Raw genomic sequence first — 18,875 nt, forward strand, 5'->3', positions numbered from 1 at the left:
ATTTTATTTAGAGGCCTTGAAGGACTTAAAAATCGACCAGATCGAAAACTACACTATCTTTCAAACCACTAAATGTTCAAAAATCCACTAAATCTAGTCCTTATTAGTGAGTAGATCGCGATTAGTAAATTCACTAAACCTTAGTAATTACAAGCATTATTTAGTAGATTATTCTTTCACGTTAGAACACGATAACCACACACATCGACTGAATCTCAGTTTATTGAAATATGCATTGATAAATGGATATACATAAGTAGACTTGTTATAAAAACAGACTAGTTCTATTAAATAAAATATTTTAAAAAATTAACACAGTAATTCACAATGGGCTATTTTCTATGGCAATGTCATACAAATAACCTTTAGATCTTAAATACCATAAAACAAGGGCGAAATTAAACCGCAGGTTTCTACTTATGAAATGCACGCACTAAAATAAATCCATCTCTTTCTTAATTTATAACAAGAGATATAGCGACATTGTGTACAATCATAAAAACTATTACGCCTTCTGTGTCAAAAATATGTTTGGACGTATCCGTACGCTTTCGACCTTGAATGCCACATTAAACCCATGAAAGCCTATGCTTTGTAATCTTACTAATATTATAAATACAAAAGTTTACATAAAGGGATGGATGGATAGATTGATGTTTGTTAGAGTTTGGTAGTCTTAACGGCTGAACGTATTTCAATGAAATTTGGTATAGATTGATGAGGATAGTCTGGAAGAACACATACTCACTTTTTTTTAATTTCACGCGGTTTGAGTCGCGAGCGAAAGCAAGTGTTCTGTAAATGTATACACATTTATGCAGCTGACTGTACAGGTGTTTCGATATACAATGATACTTTGATTTTCCACTGCGGAAACAAACGTGTAAAAACATACTTATCTCTGTTACATTAAAGAGAATAAAAGCGACAAGAGTAGGTTTTTGTGATGTTCAGTAGAACCTAGATAAGTTAAAGTCCAAGGGAAACAAAAAATATATTAAGTAATAGAGGTTTTTAAGTTACCGAGGTTTGAGTTATCGAGGTTCTACTGTATATTGACAGTGAAAACCCGCGGTAAAGTTGACCAGTTAAGCTGCTACAGCTTACGGGCGTTTGTTCCATAACTAAAGGAAACTTTCCGGATAACGTAATTAATATCGATTGTGAGCAGTAAATTTGCCGAGTATAGATTTTAACTTGAACATAATTTTTATAGTACGTCAATGACCAATTTGGGTATGAGCTAGGTATTTCCCTTTGCCACAATAGAATTATAGTCCCTTAGGAAGATTTAGTATAAAGGACGTCCTTAGTGACTATAATAGTGGATCAGAGTGTCACGACACGTGACCGTTTTCAAACGGGGGTAATGGACACTAAACAGTTACAATGACACTGTGAACCTTCCCACAGTTTCGCACTTCAATTGTACACTGTCGAATGTTCTAGAATTATTTAATTCGGAAATATTTCGCAATATAATACAACAAAACATTGCGGAAGAACTCACACAAACCACTGTTTTCCACCAAAAATCGTTAATTAATATATATTACGTAAATATAAATATTTAATTATTTACTTTCGGTATACAATATCAACAAATACCTTCATGTATAACAAAATTACCATACACGAGCCTAAAAATAACTATTTTGTGTAGAGCATATTGAATATTGATAGGTAAATTAAAAATATTAACAAAACATTTAACAACAGTGAGTTGCCTATGACGTAACCTCTATACAAAAGTTATTTAATTTCTTTAAAAAGAACAAGAGGGCGTAACGTGTTTCGGCAGTGAAAACCGGCGGCAATTTTTGAATTGGGACTTTGCATTATAATTTACGATTGATTCTTAATATTGTCAATTTGCTTTATCTTTAGGCGAGAATATCAGTTCACAACGTAAGTGTTAGTGTCAAGCTTCGTAGCCTTCATCTACCCTGCCTCAATTTTCATTCCGTAGCCTTTACTAAATCCTACATCGTGCTAGTTGCATGCCAGTTAGCATTTACACATGCCTGTAGCTGACATGCGCAAGTAACTTGCAAGAGTGCCAGCTGGAATACATTCCTGATTTATCACTCGTGCAAGACCGGTCATCTGGGTCAGTCTCACTGCCGCCTTTAATACGTTGATAAATTGATATTACCATACAAATCGCTATTCAAAACCTATCTATAAACAAATATGTATAGACATTAACAATGTGGAGTCTCAATTTAGTATTTCAATAATTTAGTTTCGTAATAGCTACACTGCTTCTGGAGGGAGAAGAGAACGAGATTCGAGTAGGCGGTAAAGCCTCTATCTGTGGATTTATACTGCAAGCTTCAAATCATTAGATCTTTAAATCATGCAAACCTTTGTACGTTCGCCCTTTATCATAAATCAAGCTATATTAGTTGGACTGAATTATCTTTGGATTCAACTGCTTACCGATGGCAGTGCAAACTTTGTCTGGGAAATACCACGAAAACAGACCGCATTATTAAGCAGTAATAGGAAAACCTATTTTAAATATCTTAGCAGATATCCTCAGTTCCCTCACCCAGCATCCCTTTACACCCTACTACATTAAAAATATATGTTCTGACCATCAACTTGTAGGTCCCGAGCCGCCAGTTAATCTAAAAACAACTGTACTATGCTTGTTTTGTGTTGTGGACCGTTTTAATACCCTCAAGTGTGAAGATCCGGGTTCTAGTTCGCAACACATCGTTCCCAGCATATTGACGTTGGCAACAAGCGTATCCTTCCGTCTGACGCGTACTATACTAAATTTACATTACCATTTATGAATAGAATAGGCTTTTATATTCCTTATTATAAATCAAACAAGTACATACAATAGAGTGGGGATGAGATCAGCTGGCAACAGGCCAATCCTGTCTTGGAAAGGTCATAACTAAAGGCGGTATTGTCGGAAGAATGACTCACGCTTCGAGACTGAGAGTAACCACAAGCCTTTAAAAAACGTGACACGATTTATATGATATTAATTGTTGTCTGGGAGTTTAGTTTTACTTTAATTACATTCTAAACATAAAAGAGCTATACACAAAAATCAGTTTTATCATATAATGTAAATAAAGATCAAGAAAAGTACTAAAGTATCACAATCGTAATAAAAATATTCGTAAATTGTTCTTTCTTTGTCACAGATTATTATGGAAACATTAAACTACAAAAATCAGAATGTTCACTTTTAAAAAAGGATGGACTAAGATTTGGAGCATACTTGTCCTGTATGTAAAAGCTAACTTATTTTATATTCAACAAGACATGTCTCAAGAAATGTAAACACATGGTCATCCTACAAGACCATATTTACATAGTGCGCTGACCCACAACAATCGAAGCACCGTTATCAGATGATTTTGGCTTAAAGAGATAACTCTCAGTGAACGTAAGATAAAGCTTAACAACACGAAAATTAATAACATACATATTATATTAAGATGATTTTGTTAACTTCTATTTATAATTATCCATGTTTACAGGTTTATTTTACAACTAGCTGTCGCCCGCATCTCCATCCGCATGGAATTAAAAAAAAACAAATGCAAGTAACATATGTGTTCTTCCAGACTATACTATACATCTATGCTAAATTTCATCAAGATCCATGCAGCAGATAAGGCTACAAACTCAATTAATCATCCATCCATCTAAACTTTTGCATTTATAATATTAGTAAGGAGTAAGATTAAAGGTCATATCAATTAGTTAGTCTACTTGTAACACTAAATAAACTACAAATGCATTATCAATATTTATACAAATACATTAGAATAAATTTGTAAGCCAGAAGATATATAATCTATAAAATATTGATTAGTGGAAATAAAGATGTATTAATTATAATCATGGCTCACTATACTACTGCCCAACATGAAGTGGACATAGCCATATAAAGTACACTGAAAGGACTGAGTAAGGGTCTTAAGTCTAGTACTGCCTACACTGAGTATATACCATGGAATCAACTATGATTTCTAACTATTAATTGTGCATATATCATAAATTTTTTAACAAATTAAGGCAATTATGTTTCACTTTAAATAGGTTTTGTTTTTAATTGCTAATTTTTTGTTCCTAACTCATCATATAGTAACAACACTTTTGGTAGACAAGTGAGGATATTAAAGAAAACTAGAAATGTAAATAAGGAAGATAAAGCAACAGCAATTTACAAGTATTTAATGGCTACACAAGGAAATATGCATTATATAACATGTATGTACACAATATGTAGAATAGGTAATTAAAATAAAATCCATTGATAATGAGGTAACCTTGGTAACTAAATGCCTGGTTCTCTTTTACATATAAGAAATGAGTTTAAAATTGATTTAAATGGGACAGGGGGTCCAAATTTACATTAACAGTTTTAGTCTTTGAGATTGTAAATGGCAACTACACATTTACAAGACAGATGTCAACATTTAATAGATTTATAAAAAAAAGTATAAAGGCAATATGTGGTGCAGGTAGAAAAGGGGTTTACACACCTGAACAATAGTCTTAAATATTTACTATTAACAGTTATTTCCAACATGAAGTCAAATTTATAGTACATTTTGTAAGGCCCAATACAAAATTGAATAGAGAAAATAAAACCACATGAATTACAAAATAAAACAAGATATGTGGTGAAATTACATTACAAGGACAAAATATTGATTGTCAGTTATATTATATTAGTCATTTTTTATTATTATATATATTAGTCAGTTATATATTTTATGTATAGCTATAAAAACACTAATAAAAACTAATGTCAAGTATATTTACATATTTCAAGGGCTCTATTTCATGGATGAATGTTCAAAAGAGAATATAGTAATACAATTTTATTTTATAATCTGTGACTTTCCGCCTCTATATCTTGTAAACGTTTTAATGATAATGAGACTTGAATATTAATTGTTAGGCGTATTCACAACTTTCTCTCTGCTATGGTACTGCTCGAAACATGAATGAAAATATGCGTAAAACATCCAACTAGTTTACTTACATCGTAAAGTACATTTTTCTCAGCAATTGAAGTCCTATCGCGATCTGGAATAAGAAAAAATAAACTTAATACGGATAAAGAAAATGGGTCGAGGTGTTACCGTATTGGGTATAATATGGAAAATCATATTAGCAGCATTCTTTGCAAAGAGAAATGAAGTGATATTACCATCATCCTCTGCGCCTGCCTGTCCAGCATCCGTCTTTTTGGTCACTGAACTATCCATTACTTCTATGTGATCGCTGTCTCCCGAAGCCATTTTTGTTTCCCCGTTACACCCCCTATTTTGGCTGCAATATTAACAATTTTTGCACAAAATGAATAAGCATGGCTCACATCACATTTGCATCGCTAACACAATGATTCACTGTAATTTAATTAGAAGAAATCAATTAGTTTACGCGAAAATGCTCGCCCAAAGCATCCATCTGACACAACCGTTCAAAGTAACTGTGTTGCTAGTTGCTGTCTGGATCTGCGTGATTTTACATCTTGTAAAAACATCCAACGTTAAAGATTTAATTATGTAAGCTTAATAAACCAGAAGGACAATGAAATTTTAAAATGATATCTGATGTGAATATAAAGAGGTTTCGTCTCAACTTATCTTAATTTTGTTGGCTTATGAAACTGCGTATTCACAGGTTATATTCACATTAAAAATTATTAGTTATAAGTGATTAATCTTTTTAAAAGTACTTTAAAAATCCAAAACTATAAACAAATTCTTATTTGTAATTTTTCTAAACAGAAAATCTCACATCACCATATAATGGAAATAGCAACACACTCAAAACGCCATGTTTATTTCTTTTCTTTCCGTCATTTCGTTGCCGCGGTAAGAAATCTTTTAAGGTTACTTGTTATCTTTGCGTCCACTTCTATTATGAATACGGCAAAATAATTAATTTAAGTAATAAACCTTTATATCTTCCTTGTGTTTAATAATAACAACTTATGTTAAACACTGTGTTTTAGTACATCCGAAGTAAAAGACAGTGGTCGTCTGGAATACAGAGTGTAGCGGCATTACATGAAAATGGGTAAAAAAGTAAGAGAATATAAATCTGGAGATTTCATATTTGCTAAAGTAAAAGGATATCCAGCATGGCCAGCTCGTGTAAGTATAAAATGTATAACTGAATGATTATAACTTGTTTTTATCCGACATTATTGTAATTCACAAGCCTTTGCGCGGGAAGACATCATGCCCGACGCTTTCACAAGAATTGGATGAGTGGTGCTCTTTATGATATTGTTACTATTAAAATTCGTTCCTATTAAAACATAATAATAGATGTCAATAGTTGTTTTCTTATTCAAAAAGTTAATAAAACTGATAAAAAGATCCGAATGTTATGTAAATTGTGTAACCTATTTTCTTATCTCGTTACATATTTATATACGATGCCAAAAGAGTCAGAAATTTTATACCAATAGGAAGGTTTTTCTCTGTTCTTCTTTTTTCTAATTAGACAACAATTTGATCAAACAATTAGATTCTTATAATGATAAATCAGTCGTAATTTTCTCGTTTCAGGTGCAAAGATTGAATGGCAAGAAGTATTTTGTATATTTCTATGGAACTGGAGAAACGTAAGTTTGTATAAATTAAATTCTTCAAATATCCCATTTGGTTTACTTTTGCTAAATATCTTAAACCTATTATTAGTTTGAGGTTGAATTTAATTTAGTTTTAATTGGTTCTAGATTACTAATAGTAAATATTAAAAGATATTTATGTATAATAATTTCTAAAATATTACTGAAATACATTGTCCGAGATGTTAAGTTAATTGTATTTAATCGAATAATAATTGTAAATTTTATCATATTCAGAGCAAATCTACCACCAAATATGATCTTCGACTATGCGGAGAATAAAGATAAATTTCTAACTAAGACCGTAAAAAGGAAAGACTTCAATCTTGGAGTTAAACAGATTGAACATGACTTTGCTAATAATGTGCCAGTTGAAGAGGTTGTTGGGACAGCACTGGTAATTTTATTTTTTACATTAGTAAAATTTCGTAGAATATTATTTTCTGTAGTAAACCTGACCGCATAATATCCTAAGAAAATTATCAAGAAATGAACACAATATCTAAATTATACAAAAACTAAGAAAACATTGTTGTGACTTCTAAAGCTAGCTACGGAATGATCTGATAGTTTCATTTTTATTTTTTTTATTTATGGATAACTTACAGCTAACTTACAAAAAATAATAATAAAAGAAACAAAAAACTGAAGGCCAATTACAAGTTATTGCAGATAGTTACAAATGTATATTATATTGAAATTCAGTCCTTGTAAATTCAAAGTCCTTTCAAAATCACATAACACTTATATGAAAATAAAGATCATCTTCCACTCACTATTGTGCTTTCTGCTTATGCTGTTTTTCTGAAGTTTTCGTTTATAAACAGACAGTCGTTAATTAGTTATTTATTAGTGCTAGGTTGGTCTATGTCTCATGAGTTAAAACACAAGTTACCAAGGTTACCTAGGTAACTTGAATTTTACTGAGTTGAGTTGCTAGTTCAGGAATGCATTTCATGAAGTTATCAAATCAAAAACACTAACAACTAGTTACATGCAGCTGGGAAATTAATTGAACAATTTGGTTAAAATGCATATGTAGGCAATAATTGCCTGTCTGTTAATTAGTTCGGTTAAAATTATATTCCACAGGTTAAAATGCATTGACAACAGTTTTTATTACATAAAAAATAATCTTACTGGTATTATAAAAAAAGTTAGGATGGATGGATGGATGTTTGTTAAAGTTTGTAGCCTAAACGGCTGAAAGATCTTAATGAAATTTGGCATAAATGTAGAGGATAATCTGGAAGACCACAAAGGATACTTGATTATATTTTTTTAAATTTCGCACGGACGGAGTCGCAGGCGAAAGTTAGTGTTTTATATATGGACAACAATCTTGTGCATCATTATCTCATTTTTCATGTTGTTAAAGTATTTTAATATATACAATGTTTTAAATTACAGTTACCAGAAGACACAAGTGTCAATGACACTATCAATGAATCAGCTGCTAATGACACAATGGATGAGTCTGTTGCCACCGAGGATGACATCCCAGCTGCAAATGACACTACTGAAGATGTATGTATTTTAACTTGTAGGAAGTAGTAGTAGAAATAGTAAAGTATATCTATATTCAAATATTTTAGAGGCTCAGATTGTCGTGTGCTATGTTCGCCACTATATTTGGATTCAATGGAAATGAGAAATAATAACAAATCTATCTAAGTTTTACCTTTAAAAGACTAATCATAGAATTATTAAAATACATGTTTGTATCAATAATTAAAACTGAAATGTTCTATAATAAATCCATCTGACTGATATTATAAACTAGTTCGCGACTTCGTCTGCGTGAAATGAAAAATAAAAATGTAGCCTAGTAATATTGTGGTTATGTAGTTTTTTAATGGTGAAAGTAGTTTTGAAATCAGTCCAGAATTTTGACTTTTTTCTATATAAAAAAATCCAAAAATTAGTAGATATTAAATAACAGACAGTGAAGTATGAAATATTTTTCATTTTAATTACATTCTACTTTATATCGATGGGTGAAAGGCTTTTTTAAGCCCCATTAGGTTAAATGTTCAGGAGAGCCATTTAAATTTTTTAGAAAAAAATGCATAAAAACACTCTAGAAAATAATTTAAATTGAAAGATTTTCAGACAGGTTTTAAATTAAAATTATTATAATTCTGCATACTTCATTATTAACGACGCAGAAAAAACCACGTATTCTGGATATATTACATGTAAGTCATCTCCTAAAATGGCGTTTGAAACAGCCTTTCACCCAACGATATAATGTTTATGTAGCCACGAGTACAATGTTCCAAGCTGATAAGATAATTGACTACTTCTATTTTGATTTTAACTTGAATTTGTAGTGTTTTATTTCCACTGCATAAACACATGTAACATACCTTCTCAATTAGTAACAAGTTTTTAAGCATGTTTTTCTGCAATGTGAACACAAACAAGTAGAATAAATGCTTTTAGTATGAACTAGAATTGATATAGTGGAATGAAATCTTTGATTTAGTATACATTTGGCTTATTATTATTTATTTACATTTTTTAATAACCCTCAAATTATTCTCCATAATATTGATAGAAATATTATTCAATAGTGGCCAGTGTGATAAACAACTAATTAAAAAAAAATCTACTGAACTAACTTAGAGAAAATTACGTGAGATTTGATTTTAGTATGTTGGTATCATAACATTTTTTTCTACAAAATACCATTAAATTAAGACTTAAAGGCAAGTGACAATTGCCATAAATAAGCAATCCATACATTATTTTATCATTGGATTTGTTAATAATGTAGCACTATTAAGTTTTTAGTGTTTCTATACAAATCCATATAATAATTAAGTTTATGCCAAAGTTACTACAAAAAGTTTAAGTAATGATTTGTCGAGGAAACTTACAATTATGTTCTACAAATAAACAATACAACTATAAACTTAGGAGTAACACCTTTTAAATACATTTATAAGAATCATATTAAAATATTTCGCAGAAGAATAAAAATCCAAAGACAAAAAGTTTTACAAATAACAAAACCACAGAGAAATAAAAAAGAAACATTTTTCCACAGACAAATGATACTGGTGTGGATGATTCTGATGAGACCGGTGGCCTCGTTATTGATGAGGGAAAGGTGATTGTTATATTAATATGAATACTCAGTCTTAGTCACTAAAAGAGTCCCTAAGTATATATGGCGACTAAGCGACTGTTTTAGTAACAAACTATACTAAGTATGACTGCTTAAATATCACCTTGTAAATGTTCTATATTAAGGCGCTGGGTTCATTTTACATTTTTTTTTTGTTTGCATGTTTATATCTACAGTCAGCTTCATAAAATGAATACATTTAGTTTTATAAACCGTTGGTTTCAAAAATATGCAATACGACTTACGGTCAGTCAAGTTCATGTTCAATGTTGGAATGGTTTCTGCATTTTTAAAAATATGTATACAAGTTACTAAATTTAAATGTATACATATTTATGCAGCTGACTGTACTGTCACTTAATATTTGTCGATATAAGAAACTAACTGACAGATGAGTTAGTCATGTAGTTGGTTGATTAGTTGGTTAAGATGTTGGTCGAATGTTTGGTCAACTCCATATTGTAAAGTAATTTTTCAGGCCCCAGTTAGTAAGATAACATCTACACCTCATTCATCTAGTTCGTTTACGGCTGAATACTGAAACGCTATTTAAATATGTAGCACCACTATATATAAGTCCCCACTTAACTAAATTTCCTTAAAATTTGACGTCCATCAGATTGTAAGAGCTTACGAAGCGAAATATTCAAGATTCGTTTCAGTATTTGGCCCTCTTTTAAGTAAATTGTACATAACATTTTTGTGTAAAGTATCTTAACACTTCCCAGATAAAGGTTTAAGTTTAAAATGTTGAATGCATTACATGGTAATGGTATACTGGATCAAAGAAGATTTTATATTTCACATTAATAACTCAAGTTATCTGTTCAGAAGGGTCGCAAGTCTAAAGCGGCAACTCCGGCGAAACCAGTGAAAGAACCTAAGACCCCACGCGGGAAGGCAAAGAAAGAAGAACAAAAAGAAGAAGCAGAAGAGAGAAAAGAAGAAGAGATAATAAGTAGGAGCGGGAGGAAAATACGTCCGAAGAGGTAATAAGAGCATATTTTTTTTGTAAACTTTCCTTATCCAGTGATAAAATAATTAACATTATGAAGTTTTGTGCGGTATTAAAAAGTCAAATTATAAATGTAGCCTAAGTAGCTTTCGCCTGCGAATCCATCCAAATGGAATAAAAGAAAAGAAAACTAAGTATATGTGTTCTTTCAACTATTCTCTACATTTATGCCAAATTTCATCGAAATCTGTTCAGCATTTAGGCTACAAACTCTAACAAACATTCATCCATCCAAAATTTCGCATTTATGATATAAAAAAAATTACGAGTAATTTACTAGTTTATAAAAAGCAATGGCACCGTTAGTTGCGCTAGTGGAAAAAGAGGTAAAAACACAGTTAAATTTTATTTATTACATTATACTTCTTATATACTAACAGATATATAGATGAACACACTGAAGAGAATACTACTTTACCTTCGCCGGCACCAAAGAAGCGCAGAGGCGCATCCCCTGCCCTGGAGAAGGAAAAGGAACCAGAAAAAGAGAAACCAAAGCCGGAAACCACAGCCAAGGCAAAGACTGACAAGATGAAACTCTTTAACACTGTTTCACAGGTTTGATTTTACTCTTTTTTAATATTATTTGTTCATGTAACAATTATCTTTGAGAATTTTGAAATTTCTTCAGTATATTAACAGTTAATTTTTTTTTTTCAGTCCGAGCTCGAAGATTTGAAAGAACCCTTTGCTCAAGGTATGTTCCATTCGTTTATATAGCGTTGGGCGTAACGGTGATAGTCTCTAAATGCGGCTCTCAGAGTCGCTATGGCCCGCCCTTAGTGTACATTTTGTATGAAATATCTAAACTGCGGGACCCCTTAGTAACTAGTTAACGAGTAGCAAAAGTATTGAAATCTAAAATAATTGAAATATGCTTCAGTTTTATATTTAGATCCTAAATACAATACGTAATTATTCTTAACAACAGAGTCCAAATATCAAATCTGAAATAAAATATATATTTGAAAAAAAAAGTAATGTTAAAATGTTTAAACGAATGTTTTCAAAGTTATTATAAAATCAAAAAAGAAAATTATAAAATGCGTTTTTATTAAAATAATAAAAAAAAATTGAGACAAAATAATTACGATTATGTAAAAATGATTGGCTGGCTGAATGACCAAAACCTTTGCCTTTCTAAAAAAAAAAACAATTTATACCGCGAAGATTTGACAGTGAGTTTTCACATCGCAATTGTTTCGGTTAAATACATTAAAAATGAATTACGAAATTAAAAAGAAAGCTAGTAAACCAAAATTTAAACCTCCCGTGAAGAAAGTTAGTGCAACCAACGATATAATTAGAAATGCAGCTCCTCAAACTGAACCACAAACTTCTGGAACTTTGAATATTGGCTTAGAAAACATTGAAATGCAAAATAATTATTTCATAGAACATGCAACACAGCTTCGTAATGATTTAAATATAACAGTACCTTATAAACGAAGATCGGAAAAATCATTAGGCGGTCTTATATTTGGATCCCTTAATGTTTTGAATGACGACATACAAATGTCTCAAGAAATAAACCAAACAATAGATTTCAGTGAAAATATTCAATCACTCAATCGTAATGTTTCTCAAAATTCAATATCGTCTATTGTTAATTATTATAATTTAGATCGTAACAGTTTTGTTAAAGATTCTAATGAAATTGATTTTTGTAACTTATTTCAAACAAATAATGAAGGAAATGAAAATTTAATAGCATCTTTAGAATATGGTGATATTGGTTTTAATGTGAAGTATGCAGATTATAATGCGGTTGATGTTTATGATGAGAATATTTTAAATGAAGCTAATGAAACTTTAAGAGATATTCTAAATTTGTATCCGCAGGAAAATGAATTTATTATTAACATGAGATTGCAGCAATGATATGCAACTAACTTTTTTTATATATATTTTTTTTCATTTGTACTGAATTAAAATAATAAATTGATTGTAACTTTCAAATTGTTGTTTCAAGTTAATTATTTATTTTTTAATTAAGGTAAATACATATTGTAGTAAAAAGTTCGTAGAATAATTTTATTACTTTCTAGGAATATGTTATCAGGTATTTTTATAAGCATTTAATTACATTTATATCAAACATTTTTTAGTAGTCTATATAAGCCAATTTTTATAGATTTCTTCTAACTCTGCATCGTTAATTGATTACTAAGGGAATCTCTTAGGGAAACTAAACTATAATTCGTGATTGTACCCATGACCACTATTATTGCTAAAATTACTCATATATTTGTAAAGTTTGCCGGAAGCCTAGTTTTAATCCCCTTTCCTTATCATTTTCTTTTATGTAAGTGGATTTGATAGAAGGGAAAAGGAATAAAGGAATAATCCTCTCTGCCAGTTCACTCCGATCAAAGATAAGCAAGGTCTAAGATGCCTATTAGCAGCTGTTGCTTCGCTATTTTGGCGAATTCATGCTCCTTTACCTTATGACAAACGTGAAGTATTAGTTATACAGTACTAGCTTTCGCCTGCGACTCCGTCTGCGTGGAATTAATAAAAAATAAATAGACTACGTTCTACATTTTTGCCAAATTTCAGCTATATCCGCGTTTAAGCTACAAAGTCTAGCAGACATCCATCAAAATTTATTTATTTGAGTTTGAGTTTATATTAGTTTTGTTTGAACAGAGGATGCGGATAAGGAGAACATCCTGATAGCGTATCTCAGCAACGGGCAGTATGTCGGCATCCGGCTGTTCCAGTCGCGACCAGCGAACTTCAAGAACGAAGCTGGCCGGCTGCAGTGGGATAAGCAGGCAGCGACAAATGCACTCACGCTCAAAATGCAATTAGGTAACTTTTTTTGTATAAGGTTCTTATGTGAGGTTGTCATTCGATCACTGAATTAAAAAAAAAAGCAAAATAAGTAGCCTATGTGTTCTTTCAGACTATCCTCGACATCCATGCCAAATTTCATCAAGATCCGTTCTGGACTGTACAAACTCTAACAAACATCCATCCATCTAAACTTTCGTATTTATAATATTACTAAGATTTCATGCGGACGAAGCCGCGAGCAACAACTAGTGTAATTATAACTATATATAATTTTGTTATCAGAAAGGGGACAAATAACGCCTCAGTCAGTGATGGGACAACTTGTCACTGATCTACATTTGACTGATGAAGAGAAAGCTACGCTGGACAAGGAAAGAGAGACAGGTTAGTGCTTTTTTATATGTTCTATAGATAATTATTTAAACATTTAAAATTACTGTTTAAAAAATCACCATCAAGATTAACTGTCGATATTAGAATATTGTAATAATTATATACTGTCCCTTAGTGAATATTTGTCATACTAAATATACATTTAGGGACTCTTTTAGTGACTGTTAATATCCTTGAAATATGACTTGTGATTCAAACACTAAAGAAACCTTTGGATCCCAAATACACTATCACTAAATCGATTCCCTTCTCAAGTTGCTTATGCATTTAGATTTTATTTATTTATTTATTTTAATACATAATAATATGAAAGTGTCCGTAAACCCAATTGCGGGTTTGTCTAGACACTTTGGGTACAAAGAATTTTTACAAAGAAAGATTGATTATAGGAAAGGCATAAATTCATACTTGTTAAATATAATACTTGCCTTTTTGTAGAGGAAAAGAAATCTCGCGTCCAGTTTCTTAAGACGGAGATGAAGCTGATAGAATTAGATGCCAAGATAAAGACCTGCCTTTGTTTAGAGAAGGCTGACACCGAACTCTGCTTGAAGCTCCTTGATGAACTAATGGGTAAGTAATAATTGTATGTGCTGAAATTGTTCACATCAGGACACAGAAAGAGGCTATTTTCTGTGTTGTCCCAAATTCCGCAATTTATTGAAAAAAAAATTATATGATAAGGGTATAAAGGAAAAGGGACTCTTCACGATCTCATAAGAAAGGTGTGAAGTGGGAGTAATTCCACGTTTCAACTTATGAGTGTGAGTGCGTGCATTATTCCTGTTAAGCTCCTCTTCACTTTCCCTTTTTTGAGGAAAGGATGAAAAAAGAAAGTGGACTCGATGGAGGAGACATGTAGGGGAAAATGTCCTCCTTATATCGATTCAGCATAGCAAACTTAGTAAAAACTTATTCATATTTTTTATACTTACTTATGTTTATATGTATTTTCTTTTCTTTGATTGTCTTGTTTTAACATTTACCCTCTTTTTATTAGTTTGTCAACTGTGTAATAAATGTAGAATGTTTGCCACCTGAATGGATTAAGTGAGTTATTATTTTTAACTAGCTGTTGCCCATGACTTCGTCCGCGTGGTAATAGAAAACATTCGAACTACATAAATAACAAAAAGCTATGTATCCCTCGAGAACCAGTCATTTCTCGAGGATGAACCTTATCCCATGTGAACTCCAGACTTTGTTTTATATCTGTGCCAAATTTCAGTACGATGTGTTGAACCATTGCAGAATGATCGAGTAAATATTAAAAAACTATATTAATGAATCCCACGGGAACCGTAACTATTCCCGGGATAAAAGTAGCCTATGTGTTCCTCCAGACTATGCTCTAAACCTGTGCCTTCATGGAGATCCGTTCAGCCTTTTATGCTACAAACGCTAACAAACATCCATCCATCCATCGTAACATTCGCATTTATAATATTTATATGATTTGTGTTCCAGATTTGGATGTGAGGCCGCTAATGCTGTTGAAGCACCCGTCGTGTTTGGAGACGGTGAAGCGAATGCGCGCGTACATCGGCAACGCCGCCTCCTGGGAGCTGAGCGAGAGCGCGGCGCTGCGCTTCAACGAGCAGGCGCAGCGTATACGCAAACGGGCGGATAAACTATACACTGATATGAAGGTACTGTGTATCGGGAGCCTAATAAATCCTCTACCCCTTTTCACACTTCGTGGAAAGGTGAAAAAACGGAAAGGTGGTGAAGCAAGCCACCAGAATATGGTCGAAATGGCGAAGCGATCGCTGCAGACGTCTGCAATTGCAGATGCGTTGCCTAAATCGACAGAAGAGTGGACATAAAAACGATATTTCCTTTTCCTATGTCACCATCGTTAAAATATATTACGGTTCCAGCACACTCATCAGACTATTTTATAGGCGGAATTGCTTCCACCTCACGCCTGTCCTCTGTGTCATTTTAGGACTTGTCCGGTAATAACCCGGTTATTACTGAACGAGTCTGAAGTTATTTCAATACATACAAAAATACATAAATACGAAAATACAAATCTTTCCTCTTTATAATATTAGTATGGATATAGATAAACATCTTTACCTGCATGTTTTTACCACAGGAATTATTCACAACACCAGCTGGTCTCTCGTTCTTCGAATATTTCTCGGAAAGGGTTTTGGAGTTCAAGAAAGTTACTGCAAAGCTAACATCGGATGAACTGTTGGAAATGGTCCATGAACCAATAGGTATGTTGTTTTAATTACTTCTACAACTTGCTTTAACGAGGAATTAAAGAAATATATTATAATCAAAGCATTATTACTGTCGTAATGTAAAGTTCCAATGACAATACTTTTTTATACTGGTTCTAGTGATTTAACTTTATTTCTTACAAACAGAAATGCAAATCAATCCTCTTTATAATATTAGTTATTGCTTTTGGTAAAAAAAAAAATAATATTACTTTCATCATAAAGTATCATTCTATAAATTGTCGCTTTGTCAACTTATGTCTAGTGGTCTAAGATAGTCGATTTTTTTTCTTTTTTTTTTCGTTTAATTCAGATTTGTCATACTAAATCTACATTAATGTAGACCATTTAACTATGCCGAAATATTACAGTTTATCTAAAATATGTTAGCAATAATAAATACTTTTTCTTCCAGAGATGTCCGCGCCCACACAACTATCGACGAAAACTCCGCCGGCAACGAAAGACGAGGAATCAGCGCCTCCGACGGAAGATGATAGCACTAAGAAGAAAGTCACAAACACACCAAGTAAATTTTAATTAAACAATTCACTAATATAAATTAATTTATTTACATATTTTAATGGTTTTCTCTTTTTTAGCAAAAGCAAAGAAACCTAACGGCACACAAGCGAAACCACCATTAAAGAGACAATCATCAAGAAAACAACAGCAAGAAGAAAAAGAAACCACTAAAGAAGCAGAGGTAGTTCCAGAAGATAAAAATGAAAAGCCAGAAGAGAGTAAAACAAACGCAGAAGAGAACATCACGGAAGAGACAGCACCGGAAAATCCGACAGAGGAAGCAAGACAAACAGAAAATACAGAACCAGAAAAAGAAACGGAGACAAAAGAAAAAAGCCCAAGTCCAGTAAAGGAAAGTGAGAAGAGTCCGAAAAAGGTTGAAGAGAAACCACAGAAGAAGACTGAAGAGAAAGTAGAAGAGGTAAAGGAGAAAGAGAAGGAAAAGCCGGATGTAGATGAGCCTAGGGCGAAGCGAACAAGAGAGGTAAGATTTTGAATACATTAGATCAGAGGTGACCCTTGTCAACGCGATATTTTTTAAATAAATGCTTTATGCAAGTCTATTTAGACTTAATAATGTTTATCTACCATAGTTATTATTGATTCCATAGTAAAAATCATTTATAATTCCACCTTCGTGCTTTTTTCTGTTTTTTTTACAGGGCTGCCACAAAATGGCAGACATGATCTTAAAAATTTAAAAGAGGAATTGCCTAAATAATATATTTTCGCTGTAAAATCAATTTTTAAGGATTGTTATCCCAAAATAGATATTAATAAAAATATTTTAAAATTGGTACTTACCGTGAATTAATAATAACATTCTTTATGGTTTTTTCCAGAGCAAGAAGACTGAACCACCATCTCCAAGGTCACCATCAAAGAGAAAACAAAAACTTTAAACGTTAAGAAATTTGCGATGGGCCGAGCACAATACAAGCAAATTTTTGCTGCATTCAGACTAAACGATCACTAAGGGTCACCCTTAGTTTCACATCTACATTTAGTATGATACATACTAAGGGACTTATTTAAGTTACTGTTATATTACTAAGAGTACAGCAGATTCTTTTTGAATCGCTTTAGTAAAGTCATTGTGTAAACAAGATTATATTTTTTTTAATATTTAGAATTTTTTAGATATACAATTTTGATCTTTTGTTTCTAAAAACAATAATAAAACAATATAAACGAAATGTAATAAATTTGAAATAAATCTCATTAAATAATCGACTAATAACAAAGGATAATTGTATCAAAATATCAATTATTTGCATTTTATGGACTACATTATTATTAAGCGAATAAATATAGAACAAATGTCCCATCTCCTTCTTATCCAGGAAAAGGAATGGTGCTAAAAAACTGGAATGAAAAACTTGAAATGACACTCAAAAATTTGAGTAAAATACTGATTATGAAGATATTATCATTAAATGATAATTATAATCAATTTGTAATTGATTCCAATGTAATAGAAATAAGAAATCCTGTCTAAACAATTTTACCTTTATAAGGCTGTAATCACAGACTTATTAAATAAACAGACATGTTTCTATCAAACATTTTAAACAATGAGCAAAATCTTGATAGTTTCTTATTTCCATTGAATTCTATTTTTAACTGTGAAAACGAGTTTTCACAACCGAAACATGTACAAAAACATGTTTTTGTTTAAAATTAACTTTGACGTTCAGATTTAAGACAATTAAGGGAAAAAAAATATCAGTTATGTTTAAATTAAGCTACTCAAAGTACATTTATTTTGTTTTCGAAACTTCTATATTAGACTTGTAAATATTTTTTTTAAATAACACATTTTACTTTAGTTAATGTTGTATTGAATTTTATGCAGTGAGTGCTGCAATATCACTTTTTGTATATTAATATACTTGTAGTTTTAAGATTTGGGAAAAAAACGCGTTCGCTATAAAATTGACGCGTCTTTTTTATTGTGGTCGCGAAGTATTTTTGATTTGTTATACATTGAATTGGAAGTTTCCATTTTTAGATTAGAAACATAATTAAAGAATATGTCCTTATGTTGTAAAGTTATTAAAAGTAATTTTCGAAATAATACCAGTTTGTTTAATTAAACCTCATGACTTTAATCTAGAGGTCATGGGTTTGAATCCCGTTATTTGAAGTTTC

General features: G+C 31.6%; 2 protein-coding genes across 6 annotated transcripts in view; one reads left to right on the forward strand and one right to left on the reverse strand.

Annotated features, from left to right (window-relative positions):
• The window catches only part of LOC106101869, a 42,404-nt gene extending 36,928 nt beyond the window's left edge, over nucleotides 1–5,476 (reverse strand). Inside the window, exons 1-2 of the mRNA XM_013281220.1 lie at nucleotides 5,192–5,476; nucleotides 5,024–5,067 (exon numbers count right to left, since the gene is read on the reverse strand). Of these exons, the coding sequence (XP_013136674.1) occupies nucleotides 5,024–5,067; nucleotides 5,192–5,282 (135 nt within the window). The 5' untranslated portion in view covers nucleotides 5,283–5,476. The remainder of the gene's footprint in view (nucleotides 1–5,023; nucleotides 5,068–5,191) is intronic.
• A 301-nt stretch (nucleotides 5,477–5,777) lies between these two features.
• Nucleotides 5,778–18,635, forward strand: LOC106101905 (neurofilament heavy polypeptide-like). 5 transcript variants are annotated; one of them, XM_013281263.1, is made up of 17 exons: nucleotides 5,778–5,861; nucleotides 6,002–6,143; nucleotides 6,564–6,619; nucleotides 6,863–7,022; nucleotides 8,036–8,152; nucleotides 9,678–9,740; nucleotides 10,590–10,747; nucleotides 11,154–11,331; nucleotides 11,434–11,470; nucleotides 13,423–13,587; nucleotides 13,855–13,956; nucleotides 14,404–14,538; nucleotides 15,433–15,614; nucleotides 16,067–16,193; nucleotides 16,615–16,728; nucleotides 16,802–17,208; nucleotides 17,567–18,635. In XM_013281263.1, exons 2-17 carry the CDS (start codon nucleotides 6,057–6,059, stop codon nucleotides 17,624–17,626), a joined length of 2,148 nt encoding a protein of 715 aa, XP_013136717.1. In that variant the 5' UTR covers nucleotides 5,778–5,861; nucleotides 6,002–6,056; the 3' UTR covers nucleotides 17,627–18,635. The 5 variants fall into 5 exon arrangements, with proteins under 5 accessions (XP_013136717.1, XP_013136719.1, XP_013136720.1 ...); XM_013281265.1 differs by having other exon boundaries at nucleotides 10,593–10,747; XM_013281266.1 differs by lacking the exon at nucleotides 9,678–9,740.
• The last annotated feature ends 240 nt before the right edge of the window (nucleotides 18,636–18,875 follow it).

Source organism: Papilio polytes, unplaced genomic scaffold (assembly GCF_000836215.1).
Source record: "Papilio polytes unplaced genomic scaffold, Ppol_1.0 DF823935.1, whole genome shotgun sequence".
In the NCBI taxonomy this organism is placed as follows: Eukaryota; Metazoa; Arthropoda; class Insecta; order Lepidoptera; family Papilionidae; genus Papilio; species Papilio polytes.